General features: G+C 43.6%; 1 protein-coding gene across 3 annotated transcripts in view; it reads left to right on the forward strand.

Annotated features, from left to right (window-relative positions):
• The window catches only part of PDGFD (platelet derived growth factor D), a 211417-nt gene that overhangs the window by 185393 nt on the left and 7404 nt on the right, over positions 1 to 18620 (forward strand). For all 3 annotated transcript variants that reach the window (XM_006729210.3, XM_006729211.3, XM_081799580.1), the window contains exons 5-6: positions 61 to 259; positions 14450 to 14664. In XM_006729210.3, coding sequence (XP_006729273.1) covers positions 61 to 259; positions 14450 to 14664 — 414 coding nt within the window. The remainder of the gene's footprint in view (positions 1 to 60; positions 260 to 14449; positions 14665 to 18620) is intronic.

An 18620-nucleotide genomic window follows, 5' to 3' on the forward strand; every position in this document is an offset into this window, starting at 1 on the left:
CTATTGTATTTCATAGCAATGGACTTTTTCTGAGTACACTGAGCTGTATGTCACTCTTAGGGGGTATCCTATCACTCTCCATCAGTAACGGACCCCACCCTCACTGCGGATGCTCTGGACAAAACAGTCGCAGAATTTGATACCGTGGAAGATCTGCTCAAGCACTTTAATCCAGAATCATGGCAAGAAGATCTTGAGAATCTATATTTGGAAACCCCCCATTATCGAGGCAGGTCCTACCATGACAGGAAGTCAAAAGGTAAGAAACAGAGCCTTGGAGGTTCTTCACAAACAGATAAGACCACTGATAGTTATTCTCAGTAAGGACAAAAATGCAATATATTTAATTCACTAAAATCAGAGGATTACTGCCAGTCTTTTTTTTTTTTAATTTTATTTTATTATGTTATGTTAATCACCATACATTACATCATTAGTTTTTGATGTAGTGTTCCACCATTCATTGTTTTTGTTTAACACCCAGTGCTCCATGCAGAACGTGCCCTCTTTAATACCCATCACCAGGCTAACCCATCCACCCAGCCCCATCCCCTCTAGAACCCTCAGTTTGTTTCTCGGAGTCCATAGTCTCTTCATGGTTCATCTCTCCCTCCGATTTCCCCCCCTTCATTTTTCCCTTCCTATTATCTTTTTTTTTTTTTTTTAACATTAAATGTATTATTTGTTTCAGAGGTACAGGTCTTTGATTCATCAGTCTTACACAATTCACAGTGCTCACCATAGCACATGCCCTCCCCAATGTCTATCACCCAGCCACCCCATCCCTCCCACCCCCCCACCACTCCAGCAACCCTCAGTTTGTTTCCTGAGATTAAGAGTCTCTCATGGTTTGTCTCCCTCTCTGGTTTCATCTTGTTTCCTTTTTTCCTCCCTTCCCCCATGATCCTCTGTGTTGTTTCTCAATCCTCATATCAGTGAGATCATATGATACTTGTCTTTCTCTGACTGACTTATTTAGCTCAGCACAATACCCTCTAGTTCCATCCACATCATTGCAAATGGCAAGATCTCATTCCTTTTGATGGCTGCATAATATTCCATTGTGTATATATATATATATATATATATATATATATATATATATATATACCACATCTTCTTTATCCATTCATCTGTTGATGGACATCTTGGCTCTTTCCATAGTTTGGCTATTGTGGACATTGCTGCTATGAACATTGGGGTGCACGTACCCCTTCAGATCCCTACATTTGTATCTTTGGGGTAAATACCCAGATTACTGCCTGTCTTATCACACATCTCTCCCACAGCAGCTTCAGATGAAGTTCTGTGTTTATCACAAACTGTATTGTTTGTATGGGACTAAGAAAGAGAGCAAGGTTTGGTGCAGTCAAAGATGTGTCATAGTTAGGAGCTAGAAGAGCCCTTGTAAAATCATGTGGACAAACTTCTTGCATCTTGGCAAGTAAGGTATTATTAGCCTCCTTGTCAGGGGAAGTAAATACTTTGGTACTAGCTGTGTGGCCAGTGGGTAGTAGAGAGGAGATGAGCATCATCGTCTCTCACCTCTGGGGGCAGTGCCCACGTGATGGTCTGCTGTACCTCTCCAATAGATGTGAATGTTGATTTAGCTCAGGACTCAGTGCTGGCAAGATAGGCTCCTGGGAAAGCAGTGGTCAGAACTCTTTAGAAGATTTCACCTCATCCCATTCAGTGTCTATTCTTAAATGGTTTTATGAGGATCTACTGCGTGCTTGGTGCCCTGGAGGCTTCACAGGACATACATGTCCCAGAGAAGAAACAAAGAAGGCCTGGGATGATTTGGAGGTCTGTGTGTGGGCATGCATTCAACTGGGAGTTTCAGGAAAATATTAGGGGAGGAGAGAGGAACATTCCCGAGAAAACATCTTGAGTCAAAACAATAATACTGAAAGTCGCAAAAAATAAATATCTTACCTGTACATCTGAGCAATATGATCTGAGATGAGAATCTTTGCATGTTTAATTCAAATTAATAGCAAAATATCTTATTACCTTTTATTGAATAAAACTGTAATTCGTTCTTCCTTTATTTGCTAAAATTTACATTAAAATTTTCTCTAAGAATCTCGTAAGGCTCATTTGCATCATAAATGTGAAGGTAGTTAGCTAACATACAGCTTGTTTCCTACATTTTATAATGTCAGGGGTACTTTGAAGAACCGTGAACTTGGCCCACTCTGGTAGGAAATGCTTGTCAGGAAGCGTGACTTGTTGGAGACTGGAATAAGTAATTAGTTGACTCCTGCCTAGGTCTGCTGCTTATGGCTCAGGTCTGGAAACTTATCTACTTAAAACATACAGCTAAGGGGTGGACCAAAAAAAGTCCTTAGTGTCCCCGACATTATGGAGGTGTGCCGTAGGCAGATCACTGTAGCTCTCAAACAGTCTCCCCGAGGCTCAGGTTGGATTCAGCTCAGACAAGAAATTGCTTTTCTGTAGTGTTGCTGTCTTTGGGTCTCTATTTACGTCAACTTGAAGTAAAGTAAAAGATTCACAGTGTTTCAAAAACCCCAGAAAAACAGGAAAAATGGGACTGGACCAAAAAAATAATAAAATCTGACTGTCTTCAAGTATGTTCACTACGATAGCTATTTGAGAGGCAGTTCTCCTTGGCATCTATCTTTTGGATTTTTAAAATTTAAACATCACCTACATCCATTACTTTCTTTCACCCAGAGATCATGTTGAGTTGGAGGCAGAGTGTCTGGTTCGAATCCTAACTCTGCCACTTACAAGTGTTGTGAACTTTCAGCAAGTCGCTGATCTTCCTGTGCCTCAGTTTCCTCTGGCAATGTGTGTATCACGCCTACCTCTGATAGCTGTTAGCGGTGCCATCAAGAGAACCTGGCACATACTACTTGTTCAAGCAACCTTAGCTAGCTCTGGCTACTGAGAATTCTGGAATATGTTTGCGTCACTGCGCTGGGGAAGCCTTCCTTGTCCCTCATCCTCTGCCTGTGAAGCCCGCCACCCCAGACAAAGTCTGGGGTACTTGGGAGGCCACAGCATCCTTCCGTCCTACTACTGTAGTTAACTGCGTCTTGGGGTTTTCTCTAAGGCAGTATGAGAGCCTAGGACCTAAGGGTCCGGTCTCCGCTCCAGCTGAAGAGTAAGTCCGCTGGGGAGCTGTAAGAAGCTGCAGACGCCTAGTCGCAGACACAGTGACTCAGAACCCCTGAGGGTGGGGCTGAGCTATTGATGTTATTTTATGGCCCGTGGGAGATTGAGATCGATCCTGAGTGGCAGCCAGCATTGAGAGCCTCTGTGTTAGACATTGTTCATCTGTATCTCGGGCTCTTGGCACAGCCTCTGACACATTTTAGGTGCTCCATTAATGTTTGTGGAATTAAAGATATTAATAATCCAGCATGAGTATATTTCCAAAGTTTACAGAAACCCACCCATAAGACTGAGGAATGTAGCTTTATTAAGAATGCCTTTGGTTACTGATAAGACCTTGCAAGAACATTCAAGGTGACATTCTACTTATTCCTAACAGAGTCAACATTTCTTTCCCTTGTTGGCTTGGGTTCCACTTCTTACTCTCTTGTTTAGAATGGCCCTAAGGCAGATCTGTACTGTTTCATTTAACCCTGGCCAGTCACCACTCTCTCTGCACTTGGATAAATGTGCTGCTTTCACTGTTTATCGTACCACGGCTGCCAAACCACCTCCATGCCTGTCTCACACACGAAGAGAAGTCCGGTTTAATATCTCAGCTCTCATCGTCAGCTTTTAGAACTTAAAAAGTACAAACTCACGGTTTATGGTCCGGTATATAAGAAGGGGAGCAGCGAAGGGAAAGTGGAGACGGAAACATAGTTACAAATAATGGAGGTCCATTGAATGTCCAATGAAGAGTGAACTTTATAGGATCCCTGAAAAACTTTCCTCTTGGCAGTATGGTAATTCTTTAATGATGTTTTACAAAAACAAACATCAGTTATGGATAGCTATTGAATATCCATTCTTCTGATTTGCCCAGATCAATCGAAGTGGCACTTTTCATGATACCAAAGAGCAGTATTCTAAGATGATTCTTCACTGTGAACGTACAAACATGGAGTTTTATAAACTCTAAAATAAGACACAAACACACTGGGTGAAAAACATTTGTAACAAGGTCAAAATAGTACGTATTTAAAATTAAATTGTGTGCTTTGCTTCTAATGTTTGTTTGAAAGCAGATTTGGAGACAGTGAGATTCAAGGTCTCTCTAAGAAGAGACTCGTACATGGGAAGCAAGAGGACAATAAGGTTTGGGGAGAAGAGAGAGAGAAAAGGGACAATAACATTGCACATATTGGAGCCAGAACTTCAGCACACAAGGTCGACTTTTATAAAACTCACATGTAATAGGTAAGCTCAGACTTGTCTATAAAAGCTTCTGGACTGAAGACAATAAAACAAGTTAATATATCCAATGTTCAGTTTCTTAGGGGGTTTGGAGAAAAGGGTAACATGTATCATCGAAATCTGTACAGAACTGCAGTTCCAAAACTCAGTTTTTAACCAATAATTTCAACCTCATGCTTTCACCTGAAAGCTGCGTAAAAGTTATAAAAAAAAAAAAAAAAAAGTTGTTTCAAGTTCAAGTTGCATTTACTTTTTCTGATGAGTACGCGAATGATATAACACCCTTGCACGTAATTAGGTAAAAAGTTAACTATATAATCATCATAGGACCATTGTAGCCTAACTGAAACCGTACTGTGATTTCTTTAAAACACAGTCCTTTGAATTTAGGGGCAGCGCGCCTTTATTCAAGTTCATATCATGACAGTGGATATCTTTAAATTAAGAAATGATCAGCCTTAAACTCTACTAGAGTGGGCACTCATCGAGAGGCCATTTATGGACATTAACAATGTAAATGAGATCTGTTGTGTTTTTTACTTATTCCAGAAGAACTTGACTTTCCCAAACAATAGTGTGTTTGTCATAGAAAAAAATCCAACAAATTACAACAAGGGAGAAGCCTGTTTCCACAGCATCAGTGTTAGCATTAAAATATGGATATAGGGGCGCCTGGGTGGCTTAGTCGTTAAGCGTCTGCCTTCGGCTCAGGTCATGATCCCAGGGTCCTGGGATCGAGCCCTGCATCGGGCTCCCTGCTCAGTAGGAAGCCTGCTTCTCCCTCTCCCACTCCCCCTGCTTGTGTTCCCACTCTCGCTGTGTCTCTCTCTGTCAAATAAATAAATAAAATCTTTAAAAATAAATAAATTAAATTAAATTAAATATGGATATAATTGTTGGAGCATTCCAACCTACTAGTTTTGAACTACAGTTTTACTTACCACAAGTAAATTCTTCCCCAAAGTGTTGCTCTTTTTTAGTGCTTGTGCCAAAATTCACATGCACTCCTCTTTAAAAAAAAAAATCAGTATTTCCACATTGAGTGGAGTAAATGTATTGATAATTAAATTGATTCTAAGTGACAGGGTTTGAAATACGTGATTTTTTACAGACGCTAAATGGTTAGGTGTTCTAACTCTGGGACAGTTATTAACCGACTTGAGAGGCTCAGATACCAATTCTGTGATTTCTTACGTGACATTATTTTGCTCTAAGATCTAAATCACTTAACCATTTGAAAATGATTTATAGGTAAATAACTGGCATAGAAGCTGAGGATTAAGTGCAGAAATATGTTTAATATCAAAACGTTTGACTTGGTTCTGAATTCTCCTAAATCAAAATACTTCTAATTTTTAAATTAGTCATTTATTGCCATTTCTTTGTCATGCCCTTGTCCATTAACTAGGAAAGTAAGTTTTGCTCTTTCAAAATGATTTCAAATGAGGGAAGTAATTTCATAGTATATTAAGACATGAACATAGTTTAGGACACACTGAGGCCATCACAAAATGAATGCTTGCAACTTCGTCTGCCTATTTGCTATCTGGGTAGCAACTTGCAAAAGGCCTTTGGCTGACACTAGTGATGAATCCGGTAAGTCGGTCTTGAGGTATCGTCCCCTGTAACTACCTCTCTGTCAATTAAACAGAGGTACTGGGGACGTTAAATCAAAATGGATTTATTTTTCTAATTTCTGATGTTGAAAGAGGGTTGGCTTCATTGAACTTGCTGAACCATGTGGTATGCCCCAGGTAAAAGCAATCTTTATTAATAAGTGTGAAAATTGTCTTCCACAAATTTGATAGAAAGAGAGCAAAAGAAAGGATGCTGTAGTGGGAAGAGCATGGACTTTGTAGTCAAGTAAACTTGCGATAAAATTCTAACTCACATCCAGAGGACATGGCCTCGGGGAAGTCACTCGTAGACCCCTGAGCCTCTGCATTCTGCACTTTGCAAAATGGCTCTAATTATAACCACTTTGCAAAGTTGTGTTAGGATTAATCAGAGAGACTAACACCTCATGGGCCCCCAGTGAATGATAGCTACTATTGTTACTTCAGTAAAACTGCACAGAACCAAGATATTTCTGTGAACTCTTCCACTAGGGCGGTAAGATAATCATCACTAATCTGGAGAGCCTCCTACAGAGTATCCAAATATTGTCAGGTTTAAGGATCTGTAAAATCAGTACACTCCTTACAAGTTTACAAAATGATTGGCAAGTACTAAACTTTTCTAGGATACTGTTTACCCAGAAACTTTTCTGGCACCATTTTGCTTGTTGGATGTTTCCTTTGAAAAGCACTTTTTTTTAGACTATAGCCACTGTTGATGACCCGTATGACTTGTAAGTATCTAGATTCCCCACTCAGTTCGCCAGAAGGCATTAATAAAAGCCGCATTTTTGTCCATCACATTGCATGTGTCTATGCGGGCGCACATAAAAGGTTTGAAGGAAGTCTCAGCGCAGGGATAAGGATTTTAGTCCTTTTCCTTCTGGCGCCTCTGCTTTTCTCCTAGATGATGAGGTTGTCCATCTTTGTGGGTATCGTGACCCCCTTTCTTCACCTGTTACCCGCCCCCACCCCCTGTGAAGGCACATTGCTTGGAAAACACCATTTAACGGCGGAGAACAGTAGGTAACTTTCGGTGTCTGGAGGGACACAGCAGTCACTCTGGCTAATGATGGATGTCTTTGCCTTGTGGGTCCCTTACCTACGTTTTCTGGGAAGCATTGGGACACCCCCACACAGCATCCTTTTGCTCTGTGCCCCTGCAGATTTAGGGAGGAAGCACATCCTTCCTACAGCACATGGTCCTTTCAGAACTGCTGGTGCTGGGAAGACCGGCTCATTAAGTCTCGACTTGCAAAGAACCGTGCTCAGTCCCAGGGAATTAAACTGAACACACAAGATTATTGCCTTCTGACACTGAGATCAAGGTGGACATGACCTTCCTTTCCTTAGTGATCCCCAACTGCAGCATCTCAGCTCTTTGGGGCGTTCTGTGCTTAACCTTACTCATTTATCTGTTTTACTCGTTTCGACAGTGTCGTGGGGGATAACTCCCGAGAGCTAGGATTTAGATCTGTGCTTCAAATACTCTTAACTCATTCAATTTTTATTTTTTAGGATTTTATTTATTTATTTTAAAGAGAGAGAGAGAGAGCATGAGAAGGAGGGGCAGAGTGAGAGGGAGAGAGAGAGAGAATCTCAAGCAGACTCCGCACTGAGCATGGAGCCCAACGTGGGGCTTGATGCCACGACCCTGAGATCAAGACCTGAGCCGAAACCAAGAGTCAGACACTCAACCAACTGCGCCACCCAGGCGCCCCTTAACTCATTCCATCTTAATAAATTTCTTGGCATGAGAGTACTGTTATTCCCGTTTTATATACTAAAAGAAAATCGGAACAGTCCTGCAACAGCTACAAAGGAGAGAACCATGCCATGAATCTGGGTTTGTTCGCTGCACAGGCCAGGCTGGGGGAACTCAGTGGTATTTCAAGCTCAGAGACTCAGTCTAGTACATGAGAGAAAGATGTTTCAAGATCTCCTTGATTCTTACTCACCTCCTAGCTTGTTTTCCTGTTTTTCGTTGCATAGATGTACTTCACATATCCTGCCAGGTCACAGTTCTTAGAGTTCAGAGAATTGCCTTCTGATGATGTCAACTGCCTTCATGCCTCATTCAGCACCTTGCAGATGGCCAAGCACTCACCCACTTTGTTCCACGTGTCTGTCAAATGCCTACTATGTTTCCAAGGACCTTAGGCAGGTCACTTAACTCCTCTGCCTCTCGGGTCCCACATCTATCAGATGGGGATAGTCGTGTCTACAATGAGGGTTTGTTACCAGAATTCACTGAGAGTTGCGTGTATGAAAGCCTCTCAGAGAGAACCAGGCACAAAGTAGGTGCTCAGTACATTTCCATTCACTCATCGCTTAGCAGTGTTTTTAAACCCTGAAAATTCAGTGTTGTCTGATTGGGAACCTTGTGACTTAGGTTAATCATTATAAATACACGTGGTAAATATATCTGTTCTTTAGAAATTAAACCAGCAAATGGAGTCATGGAATCCATGATTTGAAGTTTAAAATATCCTGATATTTTCTCAATAGAAGTTATAAAATCATTGCTCTTTCCAGGTTTATTTGCACTTCCAAATTGGGGTTGAGGTTTGGAAACAGTTTTCACAATTATGTGCTGATTTATAGAAGAGGGAATCTGAAAGTCACAGTGAGGTTGTAATGTCCATAAAGATGAACAGACGCCACCTGGGGAATTTACGAACCTTGAAAAAGGCTGAGAAACCCTAGTTACTTGGTGTAAAATACTACCGTCATTCATATATCCCCCTTGCCTCCCACCCTCACCCAAAGCCTCGTAAATCTAGTGTTGTAGAATCAAAGGCCCATTTTTAGTGCTTTACGTAGTGGCACTTTTCCCCATGGGGAAAGCAAAGGGCGTATTCCTGAGCATGTCGAGGTGCGAATCAGGGAGCGAGCCTTCTTGACTCCACCCTTTCTCTGTGCCACAGCTTCTAGATTCCGTGGGTCTTGGTGCCAACCTTCTTCGTGCGTCATCGTTCATCCTTGGGAGAGTTGGTTCCAGAAGGCTGGTTTCTCAGTCCTGACCTACACCATCATCAGTTTGATTCCTTCAGATAGTCATCATTACAGACCTAATCCTTGCAAAGGAGATCTAGATTGATGAGCAGGGGTATCAATGTCCGAAATTCTTTCTGATCTTGACTTTAAGTTTATGGGTATCCATTCAGAGTCACAAAAGATTTGAGGAAAATCAGAAACACCTGTCTGGGGTGCCATAGGGACTTGAATTGTTTTTTACTGCACTTAGTTATTTCAAATACCCTGAAATGTCACATGCATGCTCTGTCTTCAGGGATGCCCTATTTCCTCCATCAGGACCTGGTTGAAACCAAATGATTTTAGGAGAGCAGGACTTAAATGACCCATATTTGGGCTCTCCACTATGGGCAAAGCACTAGGAGAGGAGGGATCAAAAGGGGATTAACTCTGCTTCCAAGAACCTTGTATTTTAATGGAAGAGAAACACCTAAATAAAAGAAAGTGACAAAGCAAGGTCTGTGAAGTACGTACTATAACAGAAGGCAGAGAAGGTGTGGTGAGCATATAGCAGGGAGTCAGAAGAGATGGAGGCTGAATATGGCTTTTGACTTGAGCCCTAGAAGATTAAAATGACTTAGGAGACTTGAGTGCTAGGGAAAATGAAATAAAATGACAAAAGCATGGTATAAAAAATTATATATATATGTATGGATCCCTACTTCAAGCACACGCACTTCCCATGCCTTACCACATACTAAACGTATATGTGTATGTATATATTAGTGCGTGCTGAAAGAGTTTATGAAGAATCTTAGCGCTGTAAAAGCTTGGTCTGGTTGTTAGAAAATGCTTCCTGCTCTCTCTAAGGACTGCACATCTCACTGGAGACTCCAGTGGACTCAGGGGGATCAAGATAAGGCTAGTGACATGTAAGTGCAGGTGGAGGAAAGACCAGCACATGAAAGCTGCCAATAAACTTGACACCCAGAGACTGACCCACGGGGATCATCCTCCTGTTAAGCAAAGAGGCATGAATTAAATTAAACATGCATGGGGAGAAAAAAACCCACGCTTTCCTACATTCGAAGGGAGGATGTTATTTTGTTTCACAGTGAATTTTTATATTCACACCAAAAAAACTTGAAATGATCCACTTACAGAAGACTTCTAAAATGTTATCACGAGCGGATCAGCGCCCACGCCCTGCGTGCCAAGCGTGTGAGCCCTCCTGCAGGCACACGTCGGAGACTCCGAGGAGCCGGTTCCAGCCCGGTTATTCCATAACAAGGAAGCAAATATTGCAAGAGAGCAGGTCAGATGAATGTTGTGGTTTCCCGGTGTGTATAAAAGCTGTGTTTACGCTATGCTGTAGTCTGTCAAGTGTGCAATAGCATTATGTCTGAAAAAACAATGTTTGTAGCTTAATTAAAAAATGCTTTAATACTAAAAAATACTTAGCCATCATCTGAGCTTTCAGTGAGTCATAATCGCTGATCACAGATCACCGTAACAGATATAATAATGAAAAAGTTTGAAATATTGTGAGATTCATCAAAATGCGACAAAGTGAACAAATGGTGCTGGAAAAAAAATGGCACCGATAGACTCGCACGACTCGGGGTTGCCACAGACCTCCGATTTGTGAAAAAAGGCAGTATCTACAAGTATCTGCAAAGCGTCATAAAGCGAGACATAATACAATGAACTGCTCCTGTCCTGGCTTTATCTGTCCTGTAAAAAGAATCTTTAGGACTCTAACATGGGTTCCCTCTGAAGACAAATTTTTGTTATCAATCTGTTCAGCTCTTTGCAAGGGCTTCCAACCGGTTTTCATGACTAAGACCACAGGCAGGTGAGGGCAAGAACGCATTTGTCCTCATTCAAACGAAGATCGTGCATAGACACAGTCTCCTTCAGTTTGGGGGAAACAGAGAAACTCATTATGTTGTTCGATGCCAAAGAAGAAATAGGCTCTAGGCAGTTAGCCAGAACCTGGTGACCTTTTCCAGCAGCACCCGATAAATGAATGTGTGTGCATGGGGCGTACAGGCTTGGGTGTTCCTCCTCGGCAGGTAACGGTCTGTCACACACCTGGGAAGCCTGGTCCTTGGGACAGCGAGCGGCCCCCCAGAGGGGAGACCCCAGCGTGGCTCGTGGAAACTGCCCTTTGCACCTCCCTTCAGATCTTCAGACCACGGCTATAAGCGTGCAGAGGCATGAAAAAGCCTGGATCAAACTCTAGCTCTACTAGGCATTGACTGGGTGTGTGGCTGTGGACAAGTGTTTTTCTTAACCTCTCAGAGGCTCAGTTCCCTGCCCTGTGAAAGTGAGAGCAATAATGGTTTGTAATTCGTAGCACTGAAGGGGGCAGGGTGGTTCTTGCAAGCGTGTGTGTGAGGAGCTTCTCACGTTCCCGGGGACTCAGGGCTTAGGTGGCTGGGATCAAACAGACCAGGCTGACTCTCCGTCCTGTCCTCGCACGCCTGAGCCTCAGTGGGTTGGAGACTGAACACTATCCCCTGCTTGACACGTCCCCACCCAGTGCTCAGACCCCAGAACTCATCACAGCACAAGGATCTTCTGCAAATGACCTGGGCTTTGAGGCCAGGGCTGCAAGAAGAGGGGTGCGCCTGCTGTCCTGAGCAGTGCCCCACATTGGACTAACCTGTCTGGGGGATGCTCTGAGGACGGTGGCCCCTTCTCAGCCCTTCCAACAGATTGTCGGTGCCCAGCCCAGAAAACAGATGTCGGAGACCCATGAAAAGACAAGACTCAAATTCAGAAGGACAGCAAGAGAGGGATTAGAACATTACGTACACCCGGAGTGAAATAAGGGGAAATAGATGAAATTCACGGGACTTTGAATTAAGTTTGGGACGTCCTTGCTGCCCTGTCCTGTTCCTCTAAAAGCACAGCCCTCTCCCAGGCTCTCCCTCCAGAGGCTCAAGCAGAGCCCCCGCCCGGGGAGGCCCCCCAAGCTCGCTGGCCCCTCAGCCTCCTGTCCGGCGTCCTGCTCTGGGGGCAGCCTCATCCGTCTCCTCTGAGTGCCTTGGTGCTTTCAATGCCCCGAGGCGCCGGGCAGCTGGAGGCTACGGCGGTCACCCTGGGCCACGGCTGAATCGGTCCCGTCGGTGAATGGATGTCCACAACGGACCGCGTCGTACATCTGTTCGCAGCGGGCAGGGAACGGAGGGGGCCCGTGCTGGTCAGTAAAACAGTCACCCAGTGGGAAGAGTCCTGCTTCCAGACGAGTAAGGAGGACGTGCCTTTTCCTGGTTTGCTGAGGGCACCTTGGGGTTTGGCTAAGTCCCCGGAGGAGAGGCGTGCTGTCGCAGGGCTCGGGGGTATCCCCGAGAGAAGGCTGCGCCACCGCAGACCCACTACAGCACCAGGGAGCTCCGTCTTCTTCCTCCGGCTCTGGGGGACCTGGCCTGCCCCCGTTCTCCTAGATGTGCCAGAAACTGGAGCAGAAGGAGGAAGAGCTCCACATCCCAGTGTCCCGCTTAACCATTCGCCTTAAAAGGGTGGGGAGGACAGTGAAGTGCGGTGACAGGTAGAAGGTGCCTAGCAGGGGGCTGACCTGGAGACCCTCAGCACCACGCCTTCCTGCCTGCCCCCCTCTGCCTCCCCGCACCCACCACGTCTCCTCGCTAACAGCCTTGACTCCTCAGCCTCAGACCAGATAGACCCCCACTGCCCCCCGCATCCGGCCGCCTGCCCAGCCCTGTCCACTGCACGGCCCGGCGTCACTATGTATCGCAAGGGGACACGTGCAGTGGGTGACGGCTGCACTTGGTAACCCGTTTATGTAATCCTTCCTGCTTTGCTTGCGGTTATTTTCAGGGCTTTAGCAGCAATAAAGTGCTTCCTTTCCCGAGACGCAGTTCATTCAATTTAAATCTGCATTGATTATAGCTAAACTTAGGACATGTCTTTACAAAGGAAGGAAAAAACAGCAATAAATGATGCACAGAAATTATTCAGCATTTATTCAGCACCCACTCCCCCTGCCCCCCACTCCCAGTGTCGCAGGCTCAGCAGGTAGCAGTGGGGGGAAAATTCCCTGCCCTTGAGAATCAAAGCCTAGTCGCACATAGGAAAGGCTCTCAGGGCAGGGCATCGATCCAACTGCCATTAATTCCTTATTCAAGGGGTCACCCGGCCATATGGACAGACTTTCCGCTGACTTCATGGTGTCAAGGGGACTCTTCATCCACCTGCACCTTCTTTGCTTTTGGTTTCCCTCACGGGCGCTCTCCCGACAGCATCCTTAGCCTCTGGCTTCTACCCCAAAAGAGCACTCTCACTGCTCCTCACGCAGTTTGGGTTTAAGACCAAGACCCTTGCAGGGGCTGGAGTCCAGAGTAAGCCTGCTGCTGTCTGCCCAGCCTTTGTGGGATTTCTCCTGTGCCCGCCCGGCAGGTGACGAGGGAGGCACTCCAGGGCGTGGTCAGAGGGCTTGCACGCCAAGTGCATGGAGGATTAGGTGCCTTTTTGAGAACGTTGAATGTAACCTACGTCCTACGTAAATACGATAATATAAATTTAATCCAAGTAAATATCTGTGACTTGAATTTGGAAATCGAGGGTGCTGCTCTTAATTCACAGAAGTCCCAGTAACCATTCCCCCTTGACAATGCCGACATAATCAGCATTGACTGAGTGCCAGGCACACTAGATTCAGTCTTTCAAATATGGCTGTGAAACAGGTAAAGATGAGGCAGAGGTTGGAAGCAGCCGGGTGACTTTCCAGCTCCCGGGAGGCAGGAAGCTGTGGCTTGGCTTCGGAGCCCAGGCTGTACCCTCTGGGCTCTGCCACCGTCCAGGACCCAGCGCACAAACACGCATCATCTGCACAGCCCCCAAATGCCGTTTTCTGGGACGTTTTGGTTGACCTTGGAGTTAAAATGAAACTAAAACCTTCTTCTTCTTCACACTCCGCTGTAAAATTTCATCACCAGCTAAACATAATAGAGTAGCGGTCCCTAATGGGTCCCTGATAGAATTCAAATTATATTTAAATAATGGTTTGGAATTCAGGTTTTATTTAGAATCAAGAGCTGATTTATTTTGGTGGCTTTTTTTTTTTTTAAGATAAAGGCAGTTATTTTAAATTGCTGGACATTTCATTTTCTTTCCTCAGAATTCTTTTTGTATATTAAAAAAAGGTATAAGGAAATTTGAACCAAGATAAAGATTTAGCCAAGTTTTTGAGAGTTTTTTTGTTTGTTTGTTTTTCCTTTGTTGTTGACTATTTTATGTATTATTAGTATTATTATTATTTTGGAAGAGCAGATGGGATCAAAAGAGAATCAGATTTTCCACCTTCCAGGTTAGGTTCCTAACTGAGACCCCGAGGACAGATTCGATCCCTGCATTAAGGTCACCTCACAGCATCTTCCCACCCCTTCCCAAAGCGCCTGCCGGAGTTCTTGCTCCGGGTCGTGTGCTCGCTCACTCCTGTGTGTTTCTTGCAGTCGACCTGGACAGGCTCAACGATGACGTCAAGCGCTACAGTTGCACTCCCAGGAATTACTCCGTCAACTTGAGAGAGGAGCTGAAGCTGACGCACGTGGTCTTCTTTCCCCGGTGCCTCCTTGTGCAGCGTTGTGGGGGCAACTGTGGCTGTGGGACCATCAACTGGAAATCCTGCACGTGCAGCTCCGGGAAAACCGTGAAAAAGTATCATGAGGTATGTCCTTCTCACATGTCCGTGCTGCAGTGCTGCAACACAATGTCATGTAATCCGTAGGGTGCTGGACGAACGGGACATTGCGTACAGTTGTTCAGGTTGTTCACTGCACAAAGGCACCCAGCCAGAGGGATGCCTGGGAGCCGAAATTATACATGAGCTAAAATTGCCAAGCCAAATGCCCCCGAGAGGTTAAGTCCTTCCTGAAGGATGAACTCTTTTTTTCTGTTCTTTTTTTTTAAATATTTATTTATTCACTTGAGAGAGAAAGAACAAGAGCACGAGTGGGTGGGGGGGGGTCAGAGAGAGAGGGAGAAGTAGACTCCTCACTGAGCGGGGTACCTGATGCGGGGCTCAATCCCAGGACCCCAGGATCATGACCTGAGTCGAGGCAGACACTTAACCGACCGAGCCAGCCAGGTGCCCCTGGACTTTTTCCTAATCATCATAATACAACCTGTGGGACAACATCCTTGTTAGATTATATAATCAAATGCATGACACAGTGATTCAGAGCTTACGTGGCTTCTTTGTAGTAATATGATAGAATTCATAAAGACTATCACTACAAAATCTAGGTTGCTTTAAGAAAATTCTAAGGGCCAAACTTGAATTCAATCAAGTCCTTAAGAAATTAAGCAGAGTCAAGACAGCAAAATGTAAATTGACAGAAAATATTTATAGTTGAGACTTTTTAATTCTCTAAATATGATATTCTTTTTCTTCTAAAAATACCAATTTTTCCTAAATACTGCTGAGTGCTACCTGGGGAATCAGCCATGAAAGTATGCAAAAATAAACAAAAGTAAATATGAAGATCAAAGAGGAACAAAAGTTTAAGGAGAGCAAGTTTCTGCAGAGAGCAGAACTCTGTGTTCCAGAGTCTGTTCTTATCACTAGTAACACTGTGATTTTTCCTTTGTAAACACATAGCACTTTATTGAGCATTAAAGAAAGAGTAGATTTAAGGGGAGTCAGGGCTGCTCCTGACCTCGGCAGCAGCTGTTACTTGCCAATCGTGGGAACATTTGTAAGTCACAAAATTTAGAGACTCGGTTTTCACATATGTGAAATGGGACTAAGAAATTATATCAGATAATCACTTATAAAGTGGTTCTGGGGATTGAATAAAATAGTGCATATGGAATGCATTTTCGAAGATGTGAAACATCATACAGAAATGTGTTTAAGAATATAATCTAAACAATGAAGCAGACATTATCATTAGAAATGATTGTTTGAGTTGCTTTTCCTCTGTACTCAAAACAAAGAATAGAGAGTGCTCCCTAAATAAAGCCTTCAGCTTTGTAAAACTGGGTGGTGGGTTTTTTTTTTTTTAAATCCTAAAAAACAATAAAACAATATGAACAAGTTTAAGGAGGTGACTTTGGAGTTAAAAGAGAATGGATAGGTCATAACTGGTATTTTCAACTTGGGAAGTGTTAGAAGTCAAATGCCGCAGTGACCATGCTTACCTTACATGGGGAAACACATTATTTTAGACCTACATAAAGCTTATTTTCTTAGTCATAAGAATTCCTTACTCCACCCTGCAATTTTCCAGGGGAAAAAAATGTTCTCATATCCAGAGAATGCTATAGTCTATGTTCATTGTGTTTTATTTTTGCATGACCTGATGAACTCTAGATTGGATGTTATCCTTTGCATCCAAGAAGCTGCATTTTGTAATGTTTAGCCATACCCTGAGGATCAGTGCAGAATGCAGTCATCAAGCTAGAGTTAAAATAATCTAGCCAGTGACAAGATCTCTACCTAGGCAGAACGCTGAGGAAAAAACATTCAAGTGCGGGCCTTTGATCTATCTGTAGAGTGCTTTATTTTCCTCTGGACTCTGCTCAGATAAAAGTTACAGCTTCATTTTTTAAATTGTTTATTGCGGAAATGGCAGAGTTAAACATACACCCCACTCCTTAAAAAAAAAAAAAAAAAAAAAAAACCCTCGCTTCCCAGAGTGTTAATGCTAAAGGACTCTGAAGGGTCCTTCTCTTGCGTCTTTTCTTGTCTCTGCACACCAGAGCTGTTACCTGTAAATTTCTGTTCACAATTAATATCTAGAAAGGGAAGTCCTTGATCTCTACTCATCACATGAGCAGGTCTGAGATGTCAGCATCTTTTTGAAGCTGCTCTCTGAAGCAGCTCTTTGAAACATTGTATCACAGTATTTTTACTTCTGGGGTCTGCAGAGCTCTACACAAAATCACTCTGCCAAGCGCTGGACAAAGGGACAGAACAGCATCAATCACTCTCTCAGCCGCTGCATAGCTGGAACAAACATGCCTGGCACATTGCCCCGCGACCCCTAAAATGCCTTGCAACATGTCCCAGCGATCACTCTGTTGAGTGCCCGGTGGAAAAGAGAAAAGGCTTGTTCCGTTTCCAGCAATGGGGGTTGCTTGAGCCAGGCTCATTAGGGAAAAATCCTCGTTCTTTGTTGTATTCTGTGTCTGTGTTCTTACCCCAGAGACACGAGAAACCAGTTTCCTCAGCTTCTGGTTATAACTGATGAGATGTGAAATGAGTCTCCATGGGCCATGAGCACCCTTAAGGGGGTAACTGGAACTTGTCACATAAGCAGACCTGTGTCACTCTGTGCAAATATTTCAGCACTCAATGTTTAGGGCATAAAATCTGAAAAATTATAAAGCTCCTAATGAAGCTTAGATAATTGTTCTTTCCACGGGTCGTGCTGTTTCTCCAGTAGGGGGTTGAGCGTTTTTTCACTGTGCGATACAGTATTACTTCCTTTATGATTTTCTGTTTTCCAAAAGTTTGTGGGTACCCTGTTAAGGTATTTTTCCTATTTGCTCATAATAGTTTTTTGATGCCTACTGGAATGTATAGGATACAAAAGATACTTTGGGGTAGGGATTTTTCAAAAGGAAGCTTCCAGAAAACATATTGTGTAGACAATTAGAGGATGCTGTTATTTCAGTTCCCGTCTTGCCTTGATAATGCGCCATGAAGGAATAGGATCTTCCCTGGAAATACGGGGACCTTTTAAATTAATACTTAACTGCTTTTCATCATCTGGTCCCCTGTCTATGGACATTCGGGCAAGAGCCAAAAACTCACGAAGCAGCAGAGAGAGAAAGATCAGAGTTAATTTTTCTGTCCTTCCTCTCGGATGCTGCTATAACCAGCTATCCTGTCTAGTAGAACTTTCTGCAGTGATGGAAATGTTCCCTTCCTGCCCCGCCCAGTACAGTAATCTCCAGCGGCTTGTGGCTAGGGGGCACTTGACATGTATGGAATGCAAACAGGAGACCGGACTTTGAATTTTCTATGATTTAACTAATGTAAACGTAAATAGCCACACTTGGCTGGTGGCTGCCATATTGAAGGGCACAGCCCAGACCCGTCTCTGTTTCTGGCACAACCATTCCTGTCTCTGGACAAAAATAATGACCCTAGATGATTATTTTTATTTCACTCTAGAATGTTATATTAAAAATTTGCTTCCTATTACAGCTTAAGAGTTAGGAAATGTAAGCAGATGTTTATATATGAACAAAAAGATTAATTAGAGGTTTTAAACTGTTGAGCTTCAGACTTGAGATAAAAGAATAGTACTTTTAGTTTTTACATGTTTTAAGCATCTGCCATAGAAACAAATTTAGCTAAAATTGGAAATTGAGATCAAGGAGACAGAAAAAAAATTTTGTTTCCAAAGAGTTTCTCCTCTGTGGCAAAAGCAGTGAGATGTGGGGTTATGATTATAACCAACCATAACAAAAGTCAAGAAAATTTCTTCTCTTTTTCTGGAAGTAGCATTTCTAGAGCTAGTGTAGCATCTCCCAGCTTCCTCCTCTTTCTCTCTCTTTGGGTGAGACCGGGAGACCACTCTCCCGTGGGCTTTTCCTGTGTTTCCGACGAGAGACAGGACAACAGAGCAAAACATGGCCTGACTGGAAGGAAGACGTGGCCTCTGGTTCCAA

This window comes from Leptonychotes weddellii, chromosome 11 (genome assembly GCF_054177405.1).
Source record: "Leptonychotes weddellii isolate Sample4059 chromosome 11, ASM5417740v2, whole genome shotgun sequence".
Taxonomy (NCBI): domain Eukaryota; kingdom Metazoa; phylum Chordata; class Mammalia; order Carnivora; family Phocidae; genus Leptonychotes; species Leptonychotes weddellii.